At 51.3% G+C, this 26,171-nt stretch overlaps 1 protein-coding gene across 1 annotated transcript in view; it reads left to right on the forward strand.

The window, feature by feature from the left end:
- The first annotated feature begins 1,734 nt into the window (after nucleotides 1-1,734).
- The window catches only part of LOC147084208 (NACHT, LRR and PYD domains-containing protein 3-like), a 228,913-nt gene continuing 204,476 nt past the window's right edge, over nucleotides 1,735-26,171 (forward strand). Inside the window, exons 1-2 of the mRNA XM_085979466.1 lie at nucleotides 1,735-1,873; nucleotides 5,192-5,350. Of these exons, the coding sequence (XP_085835592.1) occupies nucleotides 1,855-1,873; nucleotides 5,192-5,350 (178 nt within the window). The 5' untranslated portion in view covers nucleotides 1,735-1,854. The remainder of the gene's footprint in view (nucleotides 1,874-5,191; nucleotides 5,351-26,171) is intronic.

Below are 26,171 nucleotides of genomic sequence, written 5' to 3' on the forward strand. Positions count from 1 at the left end.
CCTTATCTGAGGAAGGATGTTATTGCCATGGAGGGAGTGCAGCGAAGATTCACCAGACTGATGCCTGGGATCAGGGTATTGGTGAGGCCACACCTGGAATACTGCGTGCAGTTTTGGTTTCCATATTTAAGAAAAGATACACTTGCTCTCGAGGCTGTTCAGAGAAGGTTCACTCAGCTGATTCCGGAGATGAGGGGGTTGACGTATGAGGAAAGGTTGAGTTGGTTGGGACTCTACTCATTGGAGTTCAGAAGAATGAGAGGTGATCTTATCGAAACATATAAGATTGTGAGGGGGCTTGATCGGGTGGATACGGTGAGGACGTTTCCACTGATGGGTGAGACTAGAACTAGGGGGCATAATCTAAGAATAAGGGGCTGCCCTTTCAAAACTGAGATGAGGAGAAACTTCTTCACTCAGGGTAGTAAATCTATGGAATTTGCTACCCCAGAGAGCTGTGGAAGCTGCGACTTTATATAAATTTAAAATGGAGATAGACAGTTTCCTGGCAGATAAGGGAATTAGGGGTTACGGGGAGCGGGCAGGGAAGTGGACGTGAGTCTAGATTCGGATCAGCCATGATCCTATTGAATGGCGGAGCAGGCCCGAGGGGCCGTATGGCCTACTCCTGCTCCTACTCCTGCTCCTACTTATGTTCTTATGATGGCAGGAATGACATATGAGGAGAGATTGGGTCGATTGGGCTAATACTCGCTGGAGTTTAGAAGAATGAGAGGGGATCTCATTGAAACTTGTAAAATTCTAACAGGACTAGACAGACTAGATGCAGGAAGGATGTTCCTGATGGCCGGGGAGTCCAGAACCAGGGGTCACAGTCTAAGGATAAGGGGTAAGCCATTTCGGACAGAGATGAGGCATTTCTTCACCCAGAGAGTGGTGAACCTGTGGAATTCTCTACCACAGAAGGCAGTAGAGGCCAATTCATTAAATATATTCAAGAAGGAGTTGGATATATTTCTTAAGGCTAAAGGGATCAAGGGATATGGGGAGAAGGCAGGGACCGGGTGCTGAATTTGGATGATCAGCCATGATCTCATTGAATGGTGGAGCAGGCTCGAGGGGCCGAATGGCCTACTCCTGCTCCTATCTTCTATGTTTCTGTTCCAAGCTGCACTCCGTGACAAACTGCACCATGTTGTGAATTACAATTCTGAACTGGACGCTGGATTTACTGAGTTATTTTCTATCAGTAAATCTATTTCTGAATTTCACGATGGCAGTTGAATTAAATGATTATCGTTTTAGTAAAAACTGATAAAATGATACGTAAATCTTATATTTTAATGATTAGTAAAATTATTTTGTGTTGTCAGAAAAAGTTTCTTGTTGGTCCCATGATCCAGGTGTATGGATACAGACCATTCGATAACAGTAACAGATTTAGATGGTTTACGACAATCTGATTTTCAACGGTCACAGGGTGTATCTCCAACAATGTGACTATTTTATTGATGTATTTCTGTAGATGTGGCACTGCTTAATGTTCTGTACAGCTGGAACTGGCAGTGGATTCAGTGAACCCGCAGTGTCAGGCCTGGTGGTGTAAAAAATCCGTTATTGGAATCGCAGCTTCATGGTTAGAAACACTGGCTGAATGTTCAGGGTTAATGTTCTTCACTAAACTCCGAACATGTGATGCTGGTTTTGTTATTTCCGTTTTCAGTTATTGTCGTTGAGTGATTTCCTCTATTGCCAGGGTAACAATCTGTCAGATCTCAGTACAAGAGGTCTTGGCTCCAATTTATATCTGAAAGACCGAGAAACATTCAGTGTAAACTGTCCATGTACTCGGCAGTCCAGGAGTAGGAACCTGTTGTTTCTGAGCAGTAGGGTATGTGGATACATATAATTGGTAAGACTTCCTGTTGCCATGGTTTAGTAATGGTTCTTTTTAAATTTGATAAACTCTGTCTCATTATATTTTTGAGAAGTGAATATTGTTCCACATGTTGTTCAGTTCTGGGCACCGCCCCTCAGGAGAGAGATGTTGGCCTTGGAGGGGATGTAGCGTCGATTCATCGGATGATACCTGAGCTAAAATGCTTCAATTATCAGGACAGGTTGCAAAGATTAGGCTTCTATTCCCTTGAATATAGAAGATCAAGGGGTGATCTAACTGCGGTGTTTAAGATGATTAAAGGAGTTGACAGGATAGATAGAGAAACTATTTCCTCTGGTGGGTGAGTCCTGAACAATGACGCTTAAACTTCAACTTGGAGCTAGGCTGGCGCTCTGTGACTGAGGGAACTCCGCTCCATTCAACACCCGGCCCGACAGCGGATGCTCAGCCCTGAGTTTAGATCACAGCGAGGGAGGGAGGGTCACAGCGCTGGTTAGTAACTCAGCAGAGAAAATGGCGCATTTCCGTCTACAGGAGTGAGAAAGAGGAAGTCTCAGTTCTAATGATTTATATCACAGGGAGGGAGGGTAAAGTGCAACAGAACTGGTTTGTAATGGAGGGGAGATTCCTGTCAGCATCAGGTCCCGGGGAATGAGCTGAACCGACTCACAATACAGGGGCTGGTCCGAGGGTGGAGGGGGCGGTGGGTTCATCAGGTCCTGGGGAATGAGCTGAACCGACTCACAATACAGGGGCTGGTCCGGGGGTGGAGGGCGCGGTGGGTTCATCAGGTCCCGGGGAATGAGCTGAACCGACTCACAATACAGGGGCTGGTCCGGGGGTGGAGGGGGCGGTGGGTTCATCAGGTCCCGGGGAATGAGCTGTACCGACTCACAATACAGGGGCTGGTCCAGGGGTGGAGGGGGCGGTGGGTTCATCAGGTCCCGGGGAATGAGCTGAACCGACTCACAATACAGGGGCTGGTCCGGGGGTGGAGGGGGCGGTGGGTTCATCAGGTCCCGGGGAATGAGCTGAACCGACTCACAATACAGGGGCTGGTCCGAGGGTGGAGGGGGCGGTGGGTTCATCAGGTCCCGGGGAATGAGCTGAACCGACTCACAATACAGGGGCTGGTCCGGGGGTGGAGGGCGCGGTGGGTTCATCAGGTCCTGGGGAATGAGCTGAATCGACTCACAATACAGGGGCTGGTCCGGGGGTGGAGGGGGCGGTGGGTTCATCAGGTCCCGGGGAATGAGCTGAACCAGCTCACAATACAGGGGCTGGTCCGGGGGTGGAGGGCGCGGTGGGTTCATCAGGTCCCGGGGAATGAGCTGAACCGACTCACAATACAGGGGCTGGTCCGGGGGTGGAGGGCGTGGTGGGTTCATCAGGTCCCGGGGAATGAGCTGAACTGACTCACAATACAGGGGCTGGTCCGGGGGTGGAGGGCGCGGTGGGTTCATCAGGTCCTGGGGAATGAGCTGAACCGACTCTCAATACAGGGGCTGGTCCGGGGGTGGAGGGGGCGGTGGGTTCATCAGGTCCCGGGGAATGAGCTGAACCAGCTCACAATACAGGGGCTGGTCCGGGGGTGGAGGGGGCGGTGGGTTCATCAGGTCCCGGGGAATGAGCTGAACCGACTCACAATACAGGGGCTGGTCCGGGGGTGGAGGGGGCGGTGGGTTCATCAGGTCCCGGGGAATGAGCTGAACCGACTCACAATACAGGGGCTGGTCCGGGGGTGGAGGGGGCGGTGGGTTCATCAGGTCCTGGGGAATGAGCTGAACCGACTCACAATACAGGGGCTGGTCCGGGGGTGGAGGGGGCGGTGGGTTCATCAGGTCCCGGGGAATGAGCTGATCTGGCTCACAATACAGGGGCTGGTCCGGGGGTGGAGGGCGCGGTGGGTTCACAGGTCCCGGGGAATGAGCTGAACCGACTCACAATACAGGGGCTGGTCCGGGGGTGGAGGGCACGGTGGGTTCATCAGGTCCTGGGGAATGAGCTGAACCGACTCACAATACAGGGGCTGGTCCGGGGGTGGAGGGCGCGGTGGGTTCATTGGCAGTTGGGACAGAAAATGGTGCATTTCCGCCCAGAGCAGTGAGAATGGGGGAGTCTCAGGAGGCCGGAAATTTACTGTGAGCAAAATCTCCAAACTAAACACACAGCCCCGCAACTGGGGATCTGAGGAAAATCTCCAAACTAAACACACAGCCCCGCAACTGGGGATCTGAGCAAAATCTCCAAACTAAACACACAGCCCCAGAACTGGGGATCTGAGCAAAATCTCCAAACTAAACACACAGCCCCGGAACTGGGGATCTGAGGAAAATCTCCAAACTAAACACACAGCCCCGCAACTGGGGATCTGAGGAAAATCTCCAAACTAAACACACAGCCCCGCAACTGGGGATCTGAGGAAAATCTCCAAACTAAACACACAGCCCCGCAACTGGGGATCTGAGGAAAATCTCCAAACTAAACACACAGCCCCGCAACTGGGGTTCTGAGGAAAATCTCCAAACTAAACACACAGCCCCGCAACTGGGGATCTGAGGAAAATCTCCAAACCAAACACACAGCCCCGCAACTGGGGATCTGAGGAAAATCTCCAAACTAAACACACAGCCCCGTAACTGGGGATCTGAGGAAAATCTCCAAACTAAACACACAGCCCCGCAACTGGGGATCTGAGGAAAATCTCCAAACTAAACACACAGCCCCGCAACTGGGGATCTGAGGAAAATCTCCAAACTAAACACACAGCCCCGTAACTGGGGAACTGAGGAAAATCTCCAAACTAAACACACAGCCTCGCAACTGGGGATCTGAGGAAAATCTCCAAACTAAACACACAGCCCCGCAACTGGGGATCTGAGGAAAATCTCCAAACTAAACACACAGCCCCGCAACTGGGGATCTGAGGAAAATCTCCAAACCAAACACACAGCCCCGCAACTGGGGATCTGAGGAAAATCTCCAAACTAAACACACAGCCCCGTAACTGGGGATCTGAGGAAAATCTCCAAACTAAACACACAGCCCCGCAACTGGGGATCTGAGGAAAATCTCCAAACTAAACACACAGCCCCGCAACTGGGGATCTGAGGAAAATCTCCAAACTAAACACACAGCCCCACAACTGGGGATCTGAGGAAAATCCCCAAACTAAACACACAGCCCCGTAACTGGGGATCTGAGGAAAGGGACAAAATCAAACAAATACTCGGCCTTAAAATTGAATTTTTAGTAAGCAGATAAAAAGTCTAAATTACATCATTTCATGCTTTCAATCAATATTCTAATTTTCTGACCTGCCACAATTAGATCTCCCGGTGACTGATGGAGTGATTGAGGAAGCTGGAAGGAAACAGAGACTGCAGACTGAGGAACAACAGCCGGTGAACCAGCACAGGATTGTCAGAACACCAATCGGAGAGAACACTTCCGATTCAAAGAGCTTCCAGAGATCAACTGGGGAGAAAGGTAAGAGAGTCCCATTGACTCAGATACACACTGGTCCTGGAGATGGACTGGGGAGAAAGGTAAGAGAGTCCCATTGACTCAGATACACACTGGTCCTGGAGATAGACTGGGGAGAAAGGTCAGAGAGTCCCAGTGACTCAGATACACACTGGTCCTGGAGATGGACTGGGGAGAAAGGTCAGAGAGAGTCCCATTGACCCAGATACACACTGGTCCTGGAGATGGACTGGGGAGAAAGGTCAGAGAGAGTCCCATTGACTCAGATACACACTGGTCCTGGAGATGGACTGGGGAGAAAGGTCAGAGAGAGTCCCATTGACTCAGATACACACTGGTCCTGGAGATAGACTGGGGAGAAAGGTCAGAGAGAGTCCCATTGACTCAGATACACACTGGTCCTGGAGATGGACTGGGGAGAAAGGTCAGAGAGAGTCCCATTGACTCAGATACACACTGGTCCTGGAGATGGACAGGGGAGAAAGGTCAGAGAGAGTCCCATTGACTCAGATACACACTGGGCCTGGAGATGGACTGGGGAGAAAGGTCAGAGAGAGTCTCATTGACTCAGATACACACTGGTCCTGGAGATAGACTGGGGAGAAAGGTCAGAGAGAGTCCCATTGACTCAGATACACACTGGTCCTGGAGATGGACTGGGGAGAAAGGTCAGAGAGTCCCATTGACTCAGTTACACACTGGTCCTGGAGATGGATTGGGGAGAAAGGTCAGAGAGAGTCCCATTGACTCAGATACACACTGGCCCTGGAGATGGACTGGGGAGAAAGGTCAGAGAGAGTCCCATTGACTCAGATACACACTGGTCCTGGAGATGGACTGGGGAGAAAGGTCAGAGAGTCCCATTGACTCAGATACACACTGGTCCTGGAGATGGACTGGGGAGAAAGGTCAGAGAGAGTCCCATTGACTCAGATACACACTGGTCCTGGAGATGGACTGGGGAGAAAGGTCAGAGAGAGTCCCATTGACTCAGGTACACACTGGTCCTGGAGATGGACTGGGGAGAAAGGTCAGAGAGAGTCCCATTGACTCAGATACACACTGGTCCTGGAGATGGACTGGGGAGAAAGGTCAGAGAGAGTCCCATTGACTCAGATACACACTGGTCCTGGAGATGGACTGGGGAGAAAGGTCAGAGAGAGTCCCATTGACTCAGATACACACTGGTCCTGGAGATGGACTGGGGAGAAAGGTCAGAGAGTCCCATTGAGTCAGATACACACTGGTCCTGGAGATGGACTGGGGAGAAAGGTCAGAGAGAGTCCCATTGACTCCGATACACACTGGTCCCGGAGATAGACTGGGGCGAAAGGTCAGAGAGAGTTCCATTGACTCAGATACACACTGGTCCTGGAGACAGACTGGGGAGAAAGGTCAGAGAGACCCATTGACTCAGATACACACTGGTCCTGGAGATGGACTGGGGAGAAAGGTCAGAGAGTCCCATTGACTCAGATACACACTGGTCCTGGAGATGGACCGGGGAGAAAGGTCAGATAGAGTCCCATTGACTCAGATACACACTGGTCCCGGAGATGGACTGGGGAGAAAGGTCAGAGAGAGTCCCATTGACTCAGATACACACTGGTCCTGGAGATGGACTGGGGAGAAAGGTCAGAGAGTCCCATTGACTCAGATACACACTGGTCCTGGAGATAGACTGGGGAGAAAGGTCAGAGAGAGTCCCATTGACTCAGATACACACTGGTGCTGGAGATGGACTGGTGAGAAAGGTCAGAGAGTCCCATTGACTCAGATACACACTGGTCCTGGAGATGGACTGGGGGGAAAGGTCAGAGAGTCCCATTGACTCAGATACACACTGCTCCTGGAGATGGACTGGGGAGAAAGGTCAGAGAGAGTCCCATTGACTCAGATACACACTGGTCCTGGGGATGGATTGGGGAGAAAGGTCAGAGAGAGTCCCATTGACTCAGATACACACTGGTCCTGGAGATAGACTGGGGAGAAAGGTCAGAGAGAGTCCCATTGACTCAGATACACACTGGTCCTGGAGATGGACTGGGGAGAAAGGTCAGAGAGAGTCCCATTGACTCAGATACACACTGGCCCTGGAGATGGACTGGGGAGAAAGGTCAGAGAGAGCCCCATTGACTCAGATACACACTGGTCCTGGAGATGGACTGCGGAGAAAGGTCAGAGAGAGTCCCATTGACTCAGATACACACTGGTCCTGGAGATGGACTGGGGAGAAAGGTCAGAGAGAGTCCCATTGACTTAGATACACACTGGTCCTGGAGATGGACTGGGGAGAAAGGTCAGAGAGAGTCCCATTGACTCAGATACACACTGGTCCTGGAGATGGACTGGGGAGAAAGGTCAGAGAGAGTCCCATTGACTCAGATACACACTGGTCCTGGAGATGGACTGGGGAGAAAGGTCAGAGAGAGTCCCATTGACTCAGATACACACTGGTCCTGGAGATGGACTGGGGAGAAAGGTCAGAGAGAGTCCCATTGACTCAGATACACACTGGTCCTGGAGATGGACTGGGGAGAAAGGTCAGAGAGTCCCATTGACTCAGATACACACTGGTCCTGGAGATGGACTGGGGAGAAAGGTCAGAGAGAGTCCCATTGACTCAGATACACACTGGTCCTGGAGATGGACCGGGGAGAAAGGTCAGAGAGAGTCCCATTGACTCAGATACACACTGGTCCTGGGGATGGACTGGGGAGAAAGGTCAGAGAGTCCCATTGACTCAGATACACACTGGTCCTGGAGATGGATTGGGGAGAAAGGTCAGAGAGAGTCCCATTGACTCAGATACACACTGGTCCTGGAGATGGACTGGGGAGAAAGGTCAGAGAGAGACCCATTGACTCAGATACACACTGGTCCTGGAGATGGACTGGGGAGAAAGGTCAGAGAGAGTCACATTGACTCAGATACACACTGGTCCTGGAGATAGACTGGAGAGAAAGGTCAGAGAGAGTCCCATTGACTCAGATACACACTGGTCCTGGAGATGGACTGGGGAGAAAGGTCAGAGAGAGTCCCATTGACTCAGATACACACTGGTCCTGGAGATGGACTGGGGAGAAAGGTCAGAGAGAGTCCCATTGACTCAGATACACACTGGTCCTGGAGATGGACTGGGGAGAAAGGTCAGAGAGTCCCATTGACTCAGATACACACTGGTCCTGGAGATGGACTGGGGAGAAAGGTCAGAGAGAGTCCCATTGACTCAGATACACACTGGTCCTGGAGATGGACTGGGGAGAAAGGTCAGAGAGAGTCCCATTGACTCAGATACACACTGGTCCTGGAGATGGACTGGGGAGAAAGGTCAGAGAGAGTCCCATTGACTCAGATACACACTGGTCCTGGAGATGGACTGGGGAGAAAGGTCAGAGAGAGTCCCATTGACTCAGATACACACTGGTCCTGGAGATGGACTGGGGAGAAAGGTCAGAGGGAGTCCCATTGACTCAGATACACACTGGTCCTGGAGATGGACTGGGGAGAAAGGTCAGAGAGAGTCCCATTGACTCAGATACACACTGGTCCTGGAGATGGACTGGGGAGAAAGGTCAGAGAGTCCCATTGACTCAGATACACACTGGTCCTGGAGATAGACTGGGGAGAAAGGTCAGAGAGAGTCCCATTGACTCAGATACACACTGGTCCTGGAGATGGACTGGGGAGAAAGGTCAGAGAGAGTCCCATTGACTCAGATACACACTGGTCCTGGAGATGGACTGGGGAGAAAGGACGGAGAGAGTCCCATTGACTCAGATACACACTGGTCCTGGAGATGGACTGGGGAGAAAGGTTAGAGAGTCCCATTGACTCAGATACACACTGGTCCTGGAGATGGACTGGGGAGAAAGGTCAGAGAGAGTCCCATTGACTCAGATACACACTTGTCCTGGAGACGGACTGGGGAGAAAGGTCAGAGAGTCCCATTGACTCAGATACACACTGGTCCTGGAGATGGACTGCGGAGAAAGGTCAGAGAGAGTCCCATTGACTCAGATACACACTGGTCCTGGAGATGGACTGGGGAGAAAGGTCAGAGAGTCCCATTGACTCAGATACACACTGGTCCTGGAGATGGACTGGGGAGAAAGGTCAGAGAGAGTCCCATTGAGTCAGATACACACTGGTCCTGGAGATGGACTGGGGAGAAAGGTCAGAGAGAGTCCCATTGACTCAGATACACACTGGTCCTGGAGATGGACTGGGGAGAAAGGTCAGAGAGTCCCATTGACTCAGATACACACTGGTCCTGGAGATGGACTGGGGAGAAAGGTCAGAGAGTCCCATTGACTCAGATACACACTGGTCCTGGAGATAGACTGGGGAGAAAGGTCAGAGAGAGTCCCATTGACTCAGATACACACTGGTCCTGGAGATGGACTGGGGAGAAAGGTCAGAGAGAGTCCCATTGACTCAGATACACACTGGTCCTGGAAATGGACCGGGGAGAAAGGTCAGAGAGAGTCCCATTGACTCAGATACACACTGGTCCTGGAGATGGACTGGGGAGAAAGGTCAGAGAGAGACCCATTGACTCAGATACACACTGGTCCTGGAGATGGACTGGGGAGAATGGTCAGAGAGAGTCCCATTGACTCAGACACACACTGGTCCTGGAGATAGACTGGGGAGAAAGGTCAGAGAGTCCCATTGACTCAGATACACACTGGTCCTGGAGATGGACTGGGGAGAAAGGTCAGAGAGAGTCCCATTGACTCAGATGCACACTGGTCCTGGAGATGGACCGGGGAGAAAGGTCAGAGAGTCCCATTGACTCAGATACACACTGGTCCTGGAGATGGACTGGGGAGAAAGGTCAGAGAGAGTCCCATTGACTCAGATACACACTGGTCCTGGAGATGGACTGGGGAGAAAGGTTAGATAGTTCCATTGACTCAGATACACACTGGTCCTGGAGATGGACTGGGGAGAAAGGTCAGAGAGAGTCCCATTGACTCAGATACTCACTGGTCCTGGAGATGGACTGGGGAGAAAGGTCAGAGAGAGTCCCATTGACTCAGATACACACTGGTCCTGGAGATGGACTGGGGAGAAAGGTCAGAGAGAGTCCCATTGACTCAGATACTCACTGGTCCTGGAGATGGACTGGGGAGAACGGTCCGAGAGAGTCCCATTGACTCAGATACACACTGGTCCAGGAGATAGACTGGGGAGAAAGGTCAGAGAGTGTCCCATTGACTCAGATACACACTGGTCCTGGAGATGGACTGGGGAGAAAGGTCAGAGAGGGTCCCATTGACTCAGATACACACTGGTCCTGGAGATGGACTGGGGAGAAAGGTCAGAGAGAGTCCCATTGACTCAGATACACACTGGTCCTGGAGATGGACTGGGGAGAAAGGTCAGAGAGTCCCATTGACTCAGATACACACTGGTCCTGGAGATGGACTGGCGAGAAAGGTCAGAGAGAGTCCCATTGACTCAGATACACACTGGTCCTGGAGATGGACTGGGGAGAAAGGTCAGAGAGTCCCATTGACTCAGATACACACTGGTCCTGGAGATGGACTGGGGAGAAAGGTCAGAGAGAGTCCCATTGACTCAGATACACACTGGTCCTGGAGATAGACTGGGGAGAAAGGTCAGAGAGAGTCTCATTGACTCAGATACACACTGGTCCTGGAGATAGACTGGGGAGAAAGGTCAGAGAGTCCCATTGACTCAGATACACACTGGTCCTGGAGATGGACTGGGGAGAAAGTTCAGAGAGAGTCCCATTGACTCAGATACACACTGGCCCTGGAGATGGACTGGGGAGAAAGGTCAGAGAGAGCCCCATTGACTCAGATACACACTGGTCCTGGAGATGGACTGGGGAGAAAGTTCAGAGAGAGTCCCATTGACTCAGATACACACTGGTCCTGGAGATAGACTGGGGAGAAAGGTCAGAGAGTCCCATTGACTCAGATACACACTGGTCCTGGAGATGGACTGGGGAGAAAGGTCAGAGAGAATTCCATTGACTCAGATACACACTGGTCCTGGAGATGGACTGGGGAGAAAGGTCAGAGAGAGTCCCATTGACTCAGATACACACTGGTCCTGGAGATGGACTGGGGAGAAAGGTCAGAGAGTCCCATTGACTCAGATACACACTGGTCCTGGAGATGGACTGGGGAGAAAGGTCAGAGAGTCCCATTGACTCAGATACACACTGGTCCTGGAGATGGACTGGGGAGAAAGGTCAGAGAGTCCCATTGACTCAGATACACACTGGTCCTGGAGATGGACTGGGGAGAAAGGTCAGAGAGAGACCCATTGACTCAGATACACACTGGTCCTGGAGATGGACTGGGGAGAAAGGTCAGAGAGAGTCCCATTGACTCAGATACACACTGGTCCTGGAGATGGACTGGGGAGAAAGGTCAGAGAGAGGCCCATTGACTCAGATACACACTGGTCCTGGAGATGGACTGGGGAGAAAGGTCAGAGAGAGTCCCATTGACTCAGATACACACTGGCCCTGGAGATGGACTGGAGAGAAAGGTCAGAGAGAGTCCCATTGACTCAGATACACACTGGTCCTGGAGATGGACTGGGGAGAAAGGTCAGAGAGAGTCCCATTGACTCAGATACACACTGGGCCTGGAGATGGACTGGGGAGAAAGGTCAGAGAGAGCCCGATTGACTCAGATACACACTGGTCCTGGAGATGGACTGGGGAGAAAGGTCAGAGAGAGTCCCATTGACTCAGATACACACTGGTCCTGGAGGTGGACTGGGGAGAAAGGTCAGAGAGAGTCTCATTGACTCAGATACACACTGGTCCTGGAGATGGACTGGGGAGAAAGGTCAGAGAGTCCCATTGACTCAGATACACACTGGACCAGGAGATGGGCTGGGGAGAAAGGTCAGAGTCCCATTGACTCAGATACACACTGGTCCTGGAGATGGACTGGGGAGAAAGGCCAGAGAGAGTCCCATTGACTCAGATACACACTGGTCCTGGAGATGGACTGGGGAGAAAGGTCAGAGAGAGTCCCATTGACTCAGATAAACACTGGTCCTGGAGATGGACTGGGGAGGAAGGTCAGAGAGAGTCCCAAAGACTCAGATACACACTGGTCCTGGAGATGGACTGGGGAGAAAGGTCAGAGAGAGTCCCATTGACTCAGATACACACTGGTCCTGGAGATGGACTGGGGAGAAAGGTCAGAGAGTCCCATTGACTCAGATACACACTGGTGCTGGAGATGGACTGGGGAGAAAGGTCAGAGAGAGTCCCATTGACTCAGATACACACTGGTCCTGGAGATGGACTGGGGAGAAAGGTCAGAGAGAGTCCCATTGATTCAGATACACACTGGTCCTGGAGATGGACTGGGGAGAAAGGTCAGAGAGTCCCATTGACTCAGATACACACTAGTCCTGGAGATGGACTGTGGAGAAAGCTCAGAGAGTCCCATTGACTCAGATACACACTGGTCCTGGAGATGGACCGGGGAGAAAGGTCAGAGAGTCCCATTGACTCAGATACACACTGGTCCTGGAGATGGATTGGGGAGAAAGGTCAGAGAGAGTCCCATTTACTCAGATACACACTGGTCCTGGAGATGGACTGGGGAGAAAGGTCAGAGAGAGTCCCATTGACTCAGATACACACTGGCCCTGGAGATGGACTGGGGAGAAAGGTCAGAGAGAGTCCCATTGACTCAGATACACATTGGTCCTGGAGATGGACTGGGGAGAAAGGTCAGAGAGAGTCCCATTTACTCAGATACACACTGGTCCTGGAGATGGACTGGGGAGAAAGGTCAGAGAGAGTCCCATTGACTCAGATACACACTGGTCCTGGAGATGGACTGGGGAGAAAGGTCAGAGAGAGTCCCATTGACTCAGATACACACTGGCCCTGGAGATGGACTGGGGAGAAAGGTCCGAGAGTCCCATTGACTCAGATACACACTGGTCCTGGAGATGGACTGGGGAGAAAGGTCAGAGAGAGTCCCATTGTCTCAGATACACACTGGGCCTGGAGATGGACTGGGGAGAAAGGTCAGAGACAGTCCCATTGACTCAGATACACACTGGCCCTGGAGATGGACTGGGGAGAAAGGTCAGAGAGAGTCCCATTGACTCAGATACACACTGGTCCTGGAGATGGACTGGGGAGAAAGGTCAGAGAGAGTCCCATTGACTCAGATACACACTGGTCCTGGAGATGGACTGGGGAGAAAGGTCAGAGAGAGTCCCAATGACTCAGATACACACTGGTCCTGGAGATGGACTGGGGAGAAAGGTCAGAGAGAGTCTGATTGACTGACTCAGATACACACTGGTCCTGGAGATGGACTGGGGAGAAAGGTCAGAGAGAGTCCCATTGACTCAGATACACACTGGTCCTGGAGATGGACTGGGGAGAAAGGTCAGAGAGTCCCATTGACTCCGATACACACTGGTCCTGGAGATGGACTGGGGAGAAATGTCAGAGAGTCCCATTGACTCAGATACACACTGGTCCTGGAGATGGACTGGGGAGAATGGTCAGAGAGAGTCCCATTGACTCAGATACACACTGGTCCTGGAGATGGACTGGGGAGAAAGGTCAGAGAGACCCATTGACTCAGATACACACTGGTCCTGGAGATGGACTGGAGAGAAAGTTCAGAGAGTCCCATTGACTCAGATACGCACTGGTCCTGGAGATGGACTGGGGAGAAAGGTCAGAGAGAGTCCCAGTGACACAGATACACACTGGTCCTGGAGATGGACTGGGGAGAAAGGTCAGAGAGTGTCCCATTGACTCAGATACACACTGGTCCTGGAGATGGACTGGGGAGAAAGGTCAGAGAGTCCCATTGACTCAGATACACACTGGTCCTGGAGATGGACTGGGGAGAAAGGTCAGAGAGTCCCATTGACTCCGATACGCACTGGTCCTGGAGATAGACTGGGGAGAAAAGTCAGAGAGAGTCCCATTGACTCAGATACACACTGGCCCTGGAGATGGACTGGGGAGAAAGGTCAGAGAGAGTCCCATTGACTCAGATACACACTGGTCCTGGAGATGGACTGGGGAGAAAGGTCAGAGAGAGTCCCATTGACTCAGATACTCACTGGTCCTGGAGATGGACTGGGGAGAAAGGTCAGAGAGAGTCCCATTGACTCAGATACACACTGGTCCTGGAGATGGACTGGGGAGAATGGTCAGAGAGAGTCCCATTGACTCAGATACTCACTGGTCCTGGAGATGGACTGGGGAGAAAGGTCCGAGAGAGTCCCATTGACTCAGATACACACTGGTCCTGGAGATGGACTGGGGAGAAAGGTCAGAGAGTCCCATTGACTCAGATACACACTGGTCCTGGAGATGGACTGGGGAGAAAGGTCAGAGAGAGTCCCATTGACTCAGATACACACTGGTCCTGGAGATGGACTGGGGAGAAAGGTCAGAGAGTCCCATTGACTCAGATACACACTGGTCATGGAGATGGACTAGGGAGAAAGGTCAGAGAGTCCCATTGACTCAGATACACACTGGTCCTGGAGAGGGACTGGGGAGAAAGGTCAGAGAGAGTCCCATTGACTCAGATACACACTGGTCCTGGAGATGGACTGGGGAGAAAGGTCAGAGAGAGTCTCATTGACTCAGATACACACTGGTCCTGGAGATAGACTGGGGAGAAAGGTCAGAGAGTCCCATTGACTCAGATACACACTGGTCCTGGAGATGGACTGAGGAGAAAGTTCAGAGAGAGTCCCATTGACTCAGATACACACTGGCCCTGGAGATGGACTGGGGAGAAAGGTCAGAGAGAGCCCCATTGACTCAGATACACACTGGTCCTGGAGATGGACTGGGGAGAATGTTCAGAGAGAGTCCCATTGACTCAGATACACACTGGTCCTGGAGATAGACTGGGGAGAAAGGTCAGAGAGTCCCATTGACTCAGATACACACTGGTCCTGGAGATGGACTGGGGAGAAAGGTCAGAGAGAGTCCCATTGACTCAGATACACACTGGTCCTGGAGATGGACTGGGGAGAAAGGTCAGAGAGAGTCCCATTGACTCAGATACACACTGGTCCTGGAGATGGACTGGGGAGAAAGGTCAGAGAGTCCCATTGACTCAGATACACACTGGTCCTGGAGATAGACTGGGGAGAAAGGTCAGAGAGAGTCCCATTGACTCAGATACACACTGGTCCTGGAGATGGACTGGGGAGAAAGGTCAGAGAGTCCCATTGACTCAGATACACACTGGTCCTGGAGATGGACTGGGGAGAAAGGTCAGAGAGAGACCCATTGACTCAGATACACACTGGTCCTGGAGATGGACTGGGGAGAAATGTCAGCGAGAGTCCCATTGACTCAGATACACACTGGTCCTGGAGATGGACTGGGGAGAAAGGTCAGAGAGAGACCCATTGACTCAGATACACACTGGTCCTGGAGATGGACTGGGGAGAAAGGTCAGAGAGAGTCCCATTGACTCAGATACACACTGGCCCTGGAGATGGACTGGAGAGAAAGGTCAGAGAGAGTGTCCCATTGACTCAGATACACACTGGTCCTGGAGATGGACTGGGGAGAAAGGTCACAGAGAGTCCCATTGACTCAGATACACACTGGTCCTGGAGATGGACTGGGGAGAAAGGTCAGAGAGAGTCCCATTGACTCAGATACACACTGGCCCTGGAGATGGACTGGGGAGAAAGGTCAGAGAGAGTCCCATTGACTCAGATACACACTGGTCCTGGAGATGGACTGGGGAGAAAGGTCAGAGAGAGTCCCATTGACTCAGATACACACTGGTCCTGGAGATGGACTGGGGAGAAAGGTCAGAGAGAGCCCGATTGACTCAGATACACACTGGTCCTGGAGATGGACTGGGGAGAAAGGTCAGAGGGAGCCCCATTGACTCAGATACACACTGGTCCTGGAGATGGACTGGGGAGAAAGGTCAGAGAGAGTCTCATTGACTCAGATACACACTGGCCCTGGAGATGGACCGGGGAGAAAGGTCAGAGAGTCCCATTGACTCAGATACACACTGGTCCTGGAGATGGACTGGGGAGAAAGGTCAGAGAGAGTCCCATTGACTCAGATACACACTGGTCCTGGAGATGGACTGGGGAGAAAGGTCAGAGAGTCCCATTGACTCAGATACACACTGGTCCTGGAGATGGACTGGGGAGAAAGGTCAGAGAGTCCCATTGACTCAGATACACACTGGTCCTGGAGATGGACTGGGGAGAAAGGGCAGAGAGAGTCCCATTGACTCCGATACACACTGGTCCTGGAGATGGACTGGGGAGAAAGGTCAGAGAGTCCCATTGACTCAGATACACACTGGACCTGGAGATAGACTGGGGAGAAAGGTCAGAGTCCCATTGACTCAGATACACACTGGACCTGGAGATGGACTGGGGAGAAAGGTCAGAGAGTCCCATTGACTCAGATACACACTGGACCTGGAGATGGACTGGGGAGAAAGGTCAGAGAGTCCCATTGACTCAGATACACACTGGACCTGGAGATAGACTGGGGAGAAAGGTCAGAGTCCCATTGACTCAGATACACACTGGTCCTGGAGATGGACTGGGGAGAAAGGCCAGAGAGAGTCCCATTGACTCAGATACACACTGGTCCTGGAGATGGACTGGGGAGAAAGGTCAGAGAGAGTCCCATTGACTCAGATACACACTGGTCCTGGAGATGGACTGGGGAGAAAGGTCAGAGAGAGTCCCATTGACTCAGATACACACTGGTCCTGGAGATGGACTGGGGAGAAAGGTCAGAGAGAATCCCATTGACTCAGATACACACTGGTCCTGGAGATGGACTGGGGAGAAAGGTCAGAGAGAGTCCCATTGACTCAGATACACACTGGTCCTGGAGATGGACTGGGGAGAAAGGTAAGAGAGTCCCATTGACTCAGATACACACTGGTCCTGGAGATGGACTGGGGAGAAAGGTCAGAGAGAGTCCCATTGACTCAGATACACACTGGTCCTGGAGATGGACTGGGGAGAAATGTCAGAGAGAGTCCCATTGACTCAGATACACACTGGTCCTGGAGATGGACTGGGGAGAAAGGTCAGCGAGAGTCCCATTGACTCAGATACACACTGGTCCTGGAGATAGACTGGGGAGAAAGGTCAGAGAGAGTCCCATTGACTCAGATACACACTGGTCCTGGAGATGGACTGGGGAGAAAGGTCAGAGAGTCCCATTGACTCAGATACACACTGGTCCTGGAGATGCACTGTGGAGAAAGGTCAGAGAGTCCCATTGACTCAGATACACACTGGTCCTGGAGATGGACTGGGGAGAAAGGTCAGAGAGAGTCCCATTGACTCAGATACACACTGGTCCTGGAGATAGACTGGGGAGAAAGGTCAGAGAGAGTCCCATTGACTCAGATACACTCTGGTCCTGGAGATGGACTGGGGAGAAAGGTCAGAGAGAGTCCCATTGACTCAGATACACACTGGGCCTGGAGATGGACTGGGGAGAAATGTCAGAGAGAGTCCCATTGACTCAGATACACACTGGCCCTGGAGATGGACTGGGGAGAAAGGTCAGAGAGAGTCCCATTGACTCAGATACACACTGGTCCTGGAGATGGACAGGGGAGAAAGGTCAGAGAGAGTCCCATTGACTCAGATACACACTGGTCCTGGAGATGGACTGGGGAGAAAGGTCAGAGAGAGTCCCAATGACTCAGATACACACTGGTCCTGGAGATGGACTGGGGAGAAAGGTCAGAGAGAGTCCCATTGACTCAGATACACACTGGTCCTGGAGATGGACTGGGGAGAAAGGTCAGAGAGAGTCTGATTGACTGACTCAGATACACACTGGTCCTGGAGATGGACTGGGGAGAAAGGTCAGAGAGAGTCCCATTGACTCAGATACACACTGGTCCTGGAGATGGACTGGGGAGAAAGGTCAGAGAGTCCCATTGACTCCGATACACACTGGTCCTGGAGATGGACTGGGGAGAAAGGTCAGAGAGTCCCATTGACTCAGATACACACTGGTCCTGGAGATGGACTGGGGAGAATGGTCAGAGAGAGTCCCATTGACTCAGATACACACTGGTCCTGGAGATGGACTGGAGAGAAAGGTCAGAGAGTCCCATTGACTCAGATACACACTGGTCCTGGAGATGGACTGGGGAGAAAGGTCAGAGAGAGTCCCAGTGACTCAGATACACACTGGTCCTGGAGATGGACTGGGGAGAAATGTCAGAGAGAGTCCCATTGACTCCGATACACACTGGTCCTGGAGATGGACTGGGGAGAAAGGTCAGAGAGTCCCATTGACTCAGATACACACTGGTCCTGGAGATGGACTGGGGAGAAAGGTCAGAGAGTCCCATTGACTCCGATACGCACTGGTCCTGGAGATAGACTGGGGAGAAAGGTCAGAGAGAGTCCCATTGACTCAGATACACATTGGTCCTGGAGATGGACTGGGGAGAAAGGTCAGAGAGAGTCCCATTGACTCAGATACACACTGGTCCTGGAGGTGGACTGGGGAGAAAGGTCAGAGAGTCCCATTGACTCAGATACACACTGGTCCTGGAGATGGACTGGGGAGAAAGGTCAGAGAGAGTCCCATTGACTCAGACACACACTGGTCCTGGAGATGGACTGGGGAGAAAGATCAGAGAGAGTCCCATTGACTCAGATACACACTGATCCTGGAGATGGACTGGGGAGAATGGTCAGAGAGTCCCATTGACTCAGATACACACTGGTCCTGGAGATGGACTGGGGAGAAAGGTCAGAGAGAGTCCCATTGACTCAGATACACAGTGGTCCTGGAGATGGACTGGGGAGAAAGGTCAGAGAGAGGCCCATTGACTCAGATACACAATGGTCCTGGAGATGGACTGGGGAGAAAGGTCAGAGAGAGTCCCATTGACTGAGATACACACTGGTCCTGGAGATGGACTGGGGAGAAAGGTCAGAGAGCGGCCCATTGACTCAGATACACACTGGTCCTGGAGATGGACTGGGGAGAAAGGTCAGAGAGAGTCCCATTGACTCAGATACACACTGGTCCTGGAGATGGACTGGGGAGAAAGGTCAGAGAGAGTCTCATTGACTCAGATACACACTGGTCCTGGAGATGGACTGGGGAGAAAGGTCAGAGAGAGTCCCATTGACTCAGATACACACTGGTCCTGGAGATAGACTGGGGAGAAAGGTCAGAGAGAGTCCCATTGACTCAGATACACACTGGTCCTGGAGATAGACCAGGGAGAAAGGTCAGAGAGAGTCCCATTGACTCAGATACACACTGGTCCTGGAGATGGACTGGGGAGAAAGGTCAGAGAGAGTCGCATTGACTCAGATACACACTGGTCCTGGAGATAGACTGTGGAGAAAGGTCAGAGAGTCTCATTGACTCAGATACACACTGGTCCTGGAGATGGACTGGGGAGAAAGATCAGAGAGAGTCCCATTGACTCAGATACACACTGATCCTGGAGATAGACTGGGGAGAAAGGTCAGAGAGTCTCATTGACTCAGATACACACTGGTCCTGGAGATGGACTGGGGAGAAAGGTCCGAGAGAGTCTCATTGACTCCGATACACACTGGTCCTGGAGATGGACTGGGGAGAAAGGTCAGAGAGAGTCCCATTGACTCAGATACACACTGGTCCCGGAGATGGACTGGGGAGAAATGTCAGAGAGAGTCCCATTGACTCAGATACACACTGGTCCTGGAGATGGACTGGGGAGAAACGTCAGAGAGTCCCATTGACTCAGATACACTCTGGTCCTGGAGATCGACTGAGGAGAAAGGTCAGAGAGAGCCCCATTGACTCAGATACACACTGGTCCTGGAGATGGACTGGGGAGAAAGGTCAGAGAGAGTCCCATTGACTCAGATACACACTGGTCCTGGAGATGGACTGGGGAGAAAGGTCAGAGAGTCCCATTGACTCAGATACACACTGGTCCTGGAGATGGACTGGGGAGAAAGGTCAGAGAGTCCCATTGACTCAGATACACACTGGTCCTGGAGATGGACTGGGGAGAAAGGTCAGAGAGAGTCCCATTGACTCAGATACACACTGGTCCTGGAGATGGACTGGGGAGAAAGGTAAGAGAGAGTCCCATTGACTCAGATACACACTGGTCCTGGAGATGGACTGGGGAGAAAGGTCAGAGAGAGTCCCATTGACTCAGATACACACTGGTCCTGGAGATGGACTGGGGAGAAAGGTCAGAGAGAGTCCCATTGACTCAGATACACACTGGTCCTGGAGATGGACTGGGGAGAAAGGTCAGAGAGAGTCCCATTGACTCAGATACACACTGGTCCTGGAGATAGACTGGGGAGAAAGGTCAGAGAGAGTCCCATTGACTCAGATACACACTGGCCCTGGAGATGGACTGGGGAGAAAGGTCAGAGAGAGTCCCATTGACTCAGATACACACTGGTCCTGGAGATGGACTGGGGAGAAAGGTCAGAGAGAGTCCCATTGACTCAGATACACACTGGTCTTGGAGATGGACTGGAGAGAAAGGTCAGAGAGAGTCCCATTGACTCAGATACACACTGATCCTGGAGATGGACTGGGGAGAAAGGTCAGAGAGAGTCCCATTGACTCAGATACACACTGGTCCTGGAGATGGACTGTGGAGAAAGGTCAGAGAGAGTCCCATTGACTCAGATACACACTGGCCCTGGAGATGGACTGGGGAGAAAGGCCAGAGAGAGTCCCATTGACTCAGATACACACTGGTCCTGGAGATGGACCGGGGAGAAAGATCAGAGAGAGTCCCATTGACTCAGATTCACACTGGTCCTGGAGATGGACTGGGGAGAAAGGTCAGAGAGTCCCATTGACTCAGATACACACCGGTCCTGGAGATGGACTGGGGAGAAAGGTCAGAGAGTCCCATTGACTCAGATACACACTGGTCCTGGAGATAGACTGGGGAGAAAGGTCAGAGAGAGTCCCATTGACCCAGATACACACTGGCCCTGGAGATGGACTGGGGAGAAAGGTCAGAGAGTCCCATTGACTCAGATACACACTGGTCCTGGAGATGGACTGGGGGAAAAGGTCAGAGAGAGTCTCATTGACTCAGATACACACTGGTCCTGGAGATAGACTGGGGAGAAAGGTCAGAGAGTCCCATTGACTCAGATACACACTGGTCCTGGAGATAGACTGGGGAGAAAGGTCAGAGAGAGTCCCATTGACTCAGATACACACTGGTCCTGGAGATGGACTGGGGAGAAAGGTCAGAGAGAGTCCCATTGACTCAGATACACACTGGTCCTGGAGGTAGACTGGGGAGAAAGGTCAGAGAGAGTCCCATTGACTCAGATACACACTGGTCCTGGAGATGGACTGGAGAGAAAGGTCAGAGAGAGTCCCATTGACTCAGATAAGCACTGGCCCTGGAGATGGACTGGGGAGAAAGGTCCGAGAGTCCCATTGACTCAGATACACACTGGTCCTGGAGATGGACTGTGGAGAAAGGTCAGAGAGAGTCCCATTGACTCAGATACACACTGGTCCTGGAGATAGACTGGGGAGAAAGGTCAGAGAGAGTCCCATTGACTCAGATACACACTGGTCCTGGAGATGGACTGGGGAGAAAGGTCAGAGAGTCCCATTGACTCAGATACACACTGGTCCTGGAGATGGACTGGGGAGAAAGGTCAGAGAGAGTCCCAATAACTCAGATACACACTGGCCCTGGAGACAGTACACACAGGTTACAAAGTGAAGCAGTTATTGGTGAGAATGAGACCGGGAAAGTCTGACCACCGAGCACAATTATCCAGCATGAGGCTGTGCAATGGGATGTGAAGTGAGATCAGTTTCTGTCTCTAAACATACAGTCACAGTGAATCTTGTGAATGTTTTAAAGTAAAGGGGTTTGATCTAAGAGGTGACTCTGGGGCTGAGCCCAGCAGATGGACACGTGTCTGTTTGTTAGGTGGGGCTGAACTCACACTGACACCTTCAGATCTCAGTGTTAAAATAGCTCAGATCTGGTGACAATTCAAGGGAAGATTGAACAGGGAAACTAACTAAAATCAATTCATTGAACACGATTCAGAGACCAACCTATAGCCTGTGACCAGCAGATATGGAGTATTGTCAGATAGTGAATGCTGAGCACAGCGTTATTATGTAAGAAGTAGGAGCAGGAGTAGGCCACACAGCCCCTAGAGCCTGCTCCACCATTCAATAAGATCATGGCTGATCATCGACCTCAACTCCACTCTCCCGCCCGATCTCCATATCCCTTGATTCACCTAGAGTCCAGAAATCTATCGATCTCATGCTTGAATATACTCAAAGACTCAGCATTCACAGCCCTCTGGGGCAGAGAATTCCAAAGAGTCACAACCCTCTGAGTGAAGAAATTCCTCCTCATCTCAGTCTTTAATGGCCGCCCCTTATCCTGAGACTGTGCCCACTAGTTCTCGACACTCCAGGCAGGGGGAACAACCTCTCAGCATCTACCCTGTCAATCCCCTTCAGAATCTTGTATGTTTCAATGAGATCACCTCTCATTCTTCTAAACTCCAGAGAGTATCGGCCCATTCTACACAATCTCTCATCATCGGACAGCCCTCTCATCCCAGGAATCAATCTATAGATACATAGAAGATAGGAGCAAGAGTAGGCCATTCGGCCCTTCAAGCCTGCTCTGCCATTCAATGAGATCATGGCTGATCATCTAAATTCAGTACCCTGTCCCTGCCTTCTCCCCATATCCCTTGATCCCTTTAGCCTCCAGAAATATATCCAACTCTTTCTTGAATATATTTAATGAACTGGCCTCCACCGCCCTCTGTGGTCCGTTATCGGAGCAAATCTGTTCTGGTAAGCCGTTCCTGGCAAAAATGGTCCGTAGGACTGCAATCGTTTTCTCCGTGGTGGTGGAGGACATTTTGATGACCTCAGGCCATTTCGAGTGTGCATCCACGGCTATTAAAAACATTGAGTCCATGAATGGACCAGCAAAATCAATATGCACCCGTTGCCATGGAGATGAGGGCCACTCCCATGGGTGTAGAGGGGCATGTGGTAGTGCATTTTGGACTTTCTGGCATCCTGAGCAGCTCTTGGTCAGGTCCTCGATTTGTTTATCGATTCCCGGCCACCACACATAAGCCCTGGCAAGGCTTTTCATTTTTACCCCACCCAGATGAACCTTGTGAAGCTGATTGAGCACTCTATCCCTTAACTTGGGTGGAATTACCACTCTGGATCCACACATCAAGGTCCCCCGGCACACTGACAGCTGTTCTCTTCTTGTCGAGAATGCTGACAACAGTGAGTCGCCATGTGCTGGCCATCCCTTCACCGTCAAATCATATACCCGAGACAGTGTCCAGTCATTTCGGGTCTCCTTTTCTATACGAGCGTTAGTTACCGGTAGGTATTCAACTATAGTCGAATGAAATATTTCGACAGGATCCACTGCTGGTGCTTCCTCCGCAGTAGGCAGTGGCAGGCGTGATAGCCCATCAGCATTTCCATGCTGTTTCGTGCCCTTATATTCAATCTCATAGTGGTGCGCCCCTAGAAAGAGTGACCATCTTTGTAGTCGTTGTGCAGCCATCACCGGAACGCCCTTCTTCGGATTAAAAATGGAGACAAGAGGCTGGTGGTCAGTCAGCAGGGTGAACTTCTGCCCGTGCAGATAGTGATTGAACTTTTTCACTCCCCACACTAGGCTGAGGGCCTCCCTGTCAATCTGGGCGTAGTTGCGCTCGGCTGAGGTTAGTGATCGTGACGCAAAGGCTATTGGCCTCTCTGAGCCGTCCGGGAATTTGTGCGACAGCACCACTCCAATGCCGTAGGGTGACGCATCACACGCCAACCGAATTGCTAGTGCTGGGTTGAAATGGGCCAATACCTCTTTCGATGTGATTAGTGTGTTGCTCTTCTGGAAAGCTCGTTTACATTTGTCACTCCACTTCCATGGCACTCCAGTTTGCAGTAGGGTGTTCAGTGGGTGTAGTATTGTAGACAAATTTGGCAAGAACTTATGGTAGAAGTTTACCAGCCCGAGGAACGACCTCAGTTGTGACACGTTTTCCGGTGCTGGAGCCTTAGCTACTGCCTCAATCTTTTCTGGGGATTTATGTAACCCCTCTTTATCGATAACGTGGCCACAATATGAGATCTGTCTTTAAAAACTCGCATTTGGGGCGGTTAGCTCGGAGCCCATATTCCTTCAATCTAGTGAGCACCTGCTCCAGGTTGGCGAGGTGATCACTGTCATTTTCGCCCGTGACCAGGATGTCGTCCAAATAACACTGGGTCCCTGGGATCCCTTGCAGGACTTGTTCCATTGCCCTTTGCCAAATAGCCGGAGCTGATGCTACCCTGAATACCAGCCAGTTGTGTTGGTAGAGACCTTTATGGGTGTTGATTGTGAGGTATTTTTTTGATGCTTCTTCTACCTCCATTTGCAGATACGCCTGGGCCAGATCAATCTTAGTGAAGCGTTTCCCTCCAGATAGCGAGGCGAAAATATCTTCAATCCGCGGAAGTACATATTGCACGGTGTGAAGGACTGGGTTCACTGTTACCTTTGAAGTCCCCACAGATGCGAACCTTCCTTGGTTCCCCAGGCGTGCTGCTCAACGACTTTTTCATCACAGGGACGATGGGTGTAGCCCACTCGCTCCAGTCTACCTTGGACAGTACTCCTGAATGTTCCAAACTCTCCAGCTCTGCTTCAACAGCTGGGCGGATCGCATAAGGTACTGGTCTGGCCTTAAATTTTGGGCTTGCGTTTTCTTCAATTTTAATTGTTGCTGTCATGCCTTTTAGTGTTCCGAGTCCTTGCTGGAACACTTCTTGCGCGTCGGTTAGGATCTTTGACAGTCGCCCAGGTGTGACGTCATCCTTTTTGGCAGCCACAGTCAGTGCTTGTATGGAATGCCAATCCAGCTGTATTTTCCGGATCCATTCACATCCCAGTAATGGTGGTCCTCCATCTTGCAATACATACAGGTCTAGTTTTGGTGTTTCCTTACCATTATATATAATGGTCACCCTTATTTTTCCTTTGGGGTAGACATTTTGCCCCGTGTACGTCTTCAAAATAATTTTTGTGTCTCTCAAGTGTATGTGTGAGAATAGCCGCTCGTAGTCCCGTCGGTTTATGACTGTTAGGGCTGATCCTGTGTCCAATTCCATCTTTACCTGGACTCCTGCTATCTTGAGAGTGACCCAAATGGTTCAGTGATCCTCCGTCTTGATCACATTATGTAGTTTCAGACAACTCAGCTCCCTGTTTTCAGAGTCGGTATCACTCTTTTGTTCATCTGAACTATTCTCCGTCACCTTATGTACCTTCTTGTACTATTCATTTGGAGATTTCTTATTGCTGGTTTTCTTTCCCGACCTGCAGACTCGTGCGATGTGTCCTACTTTTCCACACTGTCTGCACACTTTGTCTTTGAACCAGCAATCATTGTGGTCGTTGTGGTAAACCACTGTTATACCTGTCTGTATGTGTATGTGTATTCCACTAGGTACAGGTCTGGACATGCCTCGGCTGACTCCTCCCACTATTCCAGGTATATAAGTGACTACCTCCCAGTTCCTTAGTATACTGGACGGGTCGACCACTCGAGACTAGACCTTCATTCTTTAGTTAATAAAAGCCTGGTTGTTACTCGCTTAACCTCAGTCTTTTGAGTAATTGATGGCGCTTCAATTTTATTAACTAAATTTTTTATAGTGGAGAAGATCCTCACACCAGCATGCCTGGACCTGGACAGTTGGGAAGCGGACACTTCCACCAAGTTTGCTCACTGGCTCGTG

The sequence above is a fragment of the Somniosus microcephalus genome, unplaced genomic scaffold (genome assembly GCF_052327205.1).
Source record: "Somniosus microcephalus isolate GS21.2 unplaced genomic scaffold, FLI_Smic_1.0 unresolved_chr9, whole genome shotgun sequence".
Lineage (NCBI taxonomy): Eukaryota > Metazoa > Chordata > Chondrichthyes > Squaliformes > Somniosidae > Somniosus > Somniosus microcephalus.